Below are 5,767 nucleotides of genomic sequence, written 5' to 3'. Positions count from 1 at the left end.
TCCAGAGAGCATCTCGTCCTGGGACGAATTGGAATTTGTCTGAACGAAATTTTTACAGAGAATAATTCATCCTGGGCCGAATATAGGATTTCGTCTGAATGAAAATTTTCCAGAAAGCATTTCGTCCTGGGATGAATGGAAGTTTGTCTAGACGAAAATTTTCTAGAGAACATTTCGTCCTTACACGAACAGGATTTCGTCTAAACGAAAATTTTCCAGAGAGCATTTCATCCTGGGATGAATAGAAAAATTCGTCTAGAAGATCAGGACTTAGAAAAATTTTCTCACTTCCTATTCGTTCCATTGCTCTTCTGAGGGGATAACTAACTTGATCGTCCCGTACGAACATGGTTCGTCCCGTACGATCAGTATGATTTTTTAAAGATCTCTCCAAGTGTGTGTGTGTGTGTGTGCTAAGTTACTTAATTACAATCACTCCCTCTCAAACTCAATACAATGAAAAGTACAAGATTCAATTTACAAATTATCTCATGCTGAATTTTGATTTGAATTCTTCATTAGTCTGGAGTTCGATTATCCTGAAATGTTAGCCCACACAAGAGCAAAAACAATTTTTCTAAAAAATATTAGGAGAAAAATAAAACTTTAAAACAATAATATTTAGAATCATCAAAACTTTACAAGTTGCAAGAATGTAAAACATACAAATAGCAACTCTCTTAACAAAAATTAATGAAATAATAAGGATATTTATTAAAATAACACCTTAATAAGTAATTGATAAAATATTCATAGATTTATCTCTAATTTATAACAGGTGTACTTAAGTGGCTTCATAATACTCCAATATTAAATCTCCAACAGTTTAAAACCCTGTAATATGTTGTTAAACAACTTCTCTGAATTTAACATGATTTAAAAGTTGTCATAGCAAATACAATTCAAAATTTATGAGCCTAGTATTTACTAAATCCGAACTTACAAAATTTAGTAAATTCTACTAAAATTAAATCCAATCTAAGACCAAATACCCGTAAAAAAATCATTTAAAAAAATAATAAAAAAATTATCCCAAACTAACCCTAATTGTAGTCGCCAACCACAGCTACTTCCGGACTCCCCACCAAATAATTTCTCGCCACCAAAGGGGAAGTAAACTGGACGAAATTCCTCTTGGCAATTTCCCTGGGGTGTAAAGCCAATCTCCAAAGCCAGTCTTCCATTTTGGAGCACAATCGAATCCATGGCTGCGATCTACAATCTCTTCATCATAAACAAATCAGGGGGTCTCATCTTCTACAAGGTTAGTGAACCCCAATCTTCTTTCCTAGGATTCGAAAGCCCTAGCGATTTTCTTATTCTAAAGAAAAAAAAAATCGGGTTTGATTATGGTCGAAGGATTACGGATCAGCTGGTAGAATGGACACAAACGACAGCTTGCGGCTCGCAAGCCTTTGGCACTCGATGCACGCCATCTCCCAGCAGCTTTCCCCCACCATTGGATGCTTCGGCATTGAGCTTCTTCAAGCCGACAACTTCGACCTCCACTGCTTTCAGTCGCTCACGGGTACTATTCCTCCCTGTTCCGAAACTAATGTAGTATATTATCAGTTTCGCTGATTTCAGTGACGGTTATTGTGTTTTTGGAGAAATTTTCGCTTGATGTCATGATTTGCATTCTGATATATGCAATCTTCTTAATTTTTTCCTTACCTGAAAATTTTCTACTGGTATTTTCTGACCATCCTTACTCTTCGCTTTATGGATTATTTTATTTTATTTTTATGCCGAATAGTTTAGATATATTAGCACAGGCATGTTAGTTTAGCATATGGTTGCTAAATCTTTTATTCTCCTATGTAATCACTTCCTTCTCATTTTTGTGCCTCCAAATTGAAAATTTCGCTATCTATAATGATGTTATGTGGTAAAACATCACGAAATAATGCATGTACTTTCTGAATGATTCAAACAGGGATTTGGTGTTGTTGCTTTGATTAAATTTAGGTTCATGCAATTAGGTACCTCATTCTTTAGTAAAAGGAGAAATATATTATCCCTTTTCAAACCCATGCACTTGATTCCCCAAGCTGGTTGTTTTTTATTAAGGCTTAGTTTGATATGGCTGCTGTTTCTATTTACAAAGTTAGTGAGAATCTCTTGTTAGAAAAATTGTGATGGAAAGTTTCTGCTAGAAAAACAATTTTTTTGTAGCATTTTATGTGTTTTTAAATTACCAAAAAAAAAAAAAGACCACAAAAAAAAAATCACATTTGGCTATTGGATAAGGATTCTACAAATACATAACTTTTTGACATTGCATCAACGACATAAACAATAAAAGTTTTATATTAAATTTTCAATCACCCAATAAAAAGCACACAACATAAGACTATGGATAGACTTGATTTCCTTTGTAGTTATTATTCATTCTAATATCCGAGCAACATCTGAACGGCGGACCTAATAATCATAAAAGAGGTTGAATGCCTATTCTTGTCGCCGCATTGCTCCAAAATTGGCCCCACCAAATCCACTATTGTTCATTGCATCCTTTTAAAGTTACATAAACTGTAGGCTATCAATCAATAATGCAACATACTACCTTTATGAGCAATCATAGAAATTTAAAATATTAGATTGTTCCTAATTAGAATTTGTTAGTAAATACAACAAATAGAATGCTTTGTAGATTATCTAATGAATAAACTACTGTTCATTCATCAATTGATTCAAAATTTCTTGGCTTACAAAACTTTTTAATAATATTTTGAAGACAAAAAAGATGCAAGATGAGTGGAGAATGAGTGTGTTGATTCCCATTTTTAAGAATAAAGGTGATGCACAAGATTGTGTAAACTATAGAGGAATTAAGTTAATGTGTCATACTTTAAAACTATGGAGCATAGGTTGCGGCGTGATACTAATGTTTCTCAAAATCAATTTGGATTCATCCTGGTTAGGTATACTATGGAAGCTATACATTTATTGAGATGTTTGATGGAGAAGTATAGAGAGAATAAGGAGGATTTTCATATGATATTTATTGATTTAGAAAAAGCATATGATCAAGTTCCAAGATAAGTATTATGGAGAATTTTAGAAAAGAAAGGGGTTAATAATGCTTATATTCAAGTCATTAAGGATGTATACATCTGCTGTTACTTGTATTCAAACACAAGGTGGTTTGACCAAGTATTTTCCTATTTTAGTTGGATTACATTAAGGATCAGCCTTAAGCCCATATCTTTTTGCTTTAGTCATGGATGTTCTCACTAGACATTTGCAAGAGGTTGTACCTCTGTGTATGTTTTTTGCGGATGCTATTCTTCTTATTGATAAGACTAGAGAGGAAGTTGAAGGTAAACTTGAATTATGGAGGTCAATCTTAGAGTTTGAAGGTTTTCATTTGAGTAGATCTAAAACTAAATATATGGAGTGTAATTTTAGTAGTAACAAATCAAGTGGGGGAATTGCGATTTTGGGCGATCAAGTCATTAATAAGAGCACACGTTTTAGATATCTTGGGTCTGTTGTTCAGAGTGATGTAGAAATATATGGGAATATTATTAGTAGAATTCAAGTTGGATGGTTGAAGTGGAGGAATGCATCGGGCTTATTGTGTGATAGAAAAACCCCTCTCAAACTTAAGGGAAAATTCTATAAGATGGTGGTGAGACTTGGAATGCTTTATGGTGCAGAATGTTGGCCATTAAAAGAGAAGAATAATATTAAGTTAAGTGTTGTAAAGTTGAGGATTCTCAGGTGGATGAGTGGCTTTACTGTTAGAGACAAGATACGAAATGAGCATATACGTGAAAAGGTTGGAGTAGCTCCAGTGGAAGATAAGATTAGAGAGAGTCACTTTAGATGGTTTGGTAACATAAAACGGCGGCCTCCCAATGACCGGTTAGGAAAGTAGATGCATTTGATTTAGATTATGTTAAGAAATTTAGAGGTAGACCTGAAAAGACGTTAGAAAATTTTAGAAATGACCTTTCTTTACTAGATTTAAATGAGAATTTGACTCTTAACAGGATACAATAGAGACAAAGGATTCATGTAGCCGACCCCACTTGGTAGGATAAAGGCTTGATGTTGTTGTTGTTGTTGTTATATCAATTGATTCAAAATATTTTAGCACAAGTTTTCCATCTTTGTTGCCCCCCTCCATCAACAACATACTCATCATCATTATCATCAGGATCATATAATTGGGAAATGCGTTGGTTAATGTGATGCTCTATGCTTCAGGTTGAACATTTATTTTGTTCGCTTGAACATTTATTTTGTTATAATTACACAAACCAAATTAAGGTTCTGCTTGAGAATGATGTCTTATGATAAAGTTATGTCATATCATCATAGCTGTAATGGTGAATTATTGCTTCTCAAATGAAAACTTTGATATACTTGTTATTATAACCCATTTTGTTTTCCACACAACAAGCATTCTTTTAACGAAATTGCACATTGATGAATGTTGTCGATTGAGAGCCTCTTAGGGCTCACATGCTACATTTCCTATTCTCTGAAAGTGGGCGATACTTATATTTCCCCATAATCTTTATGCTAACTCTTTGCAAAGGATATTTCATCAGTTAAAATCTTCCTTTAAGACCTTATCAAAAGCTCAGCTAGCATCTGCAGCAACCTTTTAACCACAAATATCACTTGGAAAACACATTCAAGTCACGTACAACCAATAGATTCTGTCTAGGTAAACCAGAATAGTCAATGTATGTAATCAATTTTTCTCTACAACACACTTGTCTACATGTATTCTGTCAATCATTACATTTCTATAGTAGGAGAGAAGTTAAAAAGTTTGAACAAGTACATGAAAAGAGCAAAAAAAAATGTATACATTAGATTATATGTACTTTGAAGTCTGATATTTAGCTAGAATCACTAGCAACCTCTTTAGCTATTCTCCTAAATGTAGGATCTCTACTAAAGATCTCATATATGCTGATATTTGAACGAGTTATCAAAGGCCGATTTAAAAATAATGTGATATGGCCTGCTATAACATTGAAATACGTTAGTCATTGCTCTGTTTAAACAATTATGTGCTAACACACAAATAGTGATTTCAAGCTCTATGCTCGTTGATTTATTATTTTCATTGGAATCGTATTTGCTGTCTAGTTTACATTAAATATAAATAAAAATAATTGACATTACAATACATATTTTTGAATCATTTAGATGGCAAAATAAAAAATCCTACACCCACATTTCATTTTTATTATAAATTTTATTATTTTTAAAATAAGAGTGATTCTAATTTTTTGTTGATGACTATAGAGAAGGTGGAGTTTATGAATGGATTTAAAGGTGGTGGGATATAGTCTAGAGAGAATAAAAAAATTTTCTTTCTCAGTTTTCTAGAGAAATGGAGGATGAGAGTGGTTTTTGGTGAAGATTAGGAAGAGAGATTGAGAATGGACTTGGAGAGGTTTTGGAGGGGATGTGGAGGACTTTTGAGAGAAATGTCTCTCTGATTATAAAGAGAGAAACATCTCTCTCTGTTTTACAGAGAGAAAGAGAGGGTGCAGAGGGATTTTGTTGGAGCAGTGTTTGGGTGGCATGGTGGAGCGAGTGAATATGGAGAAGATAAGAAATTTTATTATTTCTCTGTTTAGAGAGAGAATGAAGGAGAAGGAGAGTGGAGAGATTTTGTGGGAGATGGAGATGATTATTTTTTTTTCAATTATTATTTTATTCATTTTTTTATATATTTTATTATTTTTCATAGCTATTTATTATATTATTATTATTAGTATTATTTTTATTTTCTTCT

At 33.1% G+C, this 5,767-nt stretch overlaps 1 protein-coding gene across 1 annotated transcript in view; it reads left to right on the top strand.

The window, feature by feature from the left end:
• The first annotated feature begins 1,070 nt into the window (after window positions 1-1,070).
• LOC110097919 (trafficking protein particle complex subunit 4) overlaps window positions 1,071-5,767 on the top strand; it is a 26,567-nt gene continuing 21,870 nt past the window's right edge. Inside the window, exons 1-2 of the mRNA XM_020824575.2 lie at window positions 1,071-1,264; window positions 1,360-1,528. Of these exons, the coding sequence (XP_020680234.1) occupies window positions 1,205-1,264; window positions 1,360-1,528 (229 nt within the window). The 5' untranslated portion in view covers window positions 1,071-1,204. The remainder of the gene's footprint in view (window positions 1,265-1,359; window positions 1,529-5,767) is intronic.

Source organism: Dendrobium catenatum, unplaced genomic scaffold (assembly GCF_001605985.2).
Source record: "Dendrobium catenatum unplaced genomic scaffold, ASM160598v2 fragScaff_scaffold_1720, whole genome shotgun sequence".
Lineage (NCBI taxonomy): Eukaryota > Viridiplantae > Streptophyta > Magnoliopsida > Asparagales > Orchidaceae > Dendrobium > Dendrobium catenatum.
This window is presented reverse-complemented; position numbering and strand designations above follow the sequence as displayed.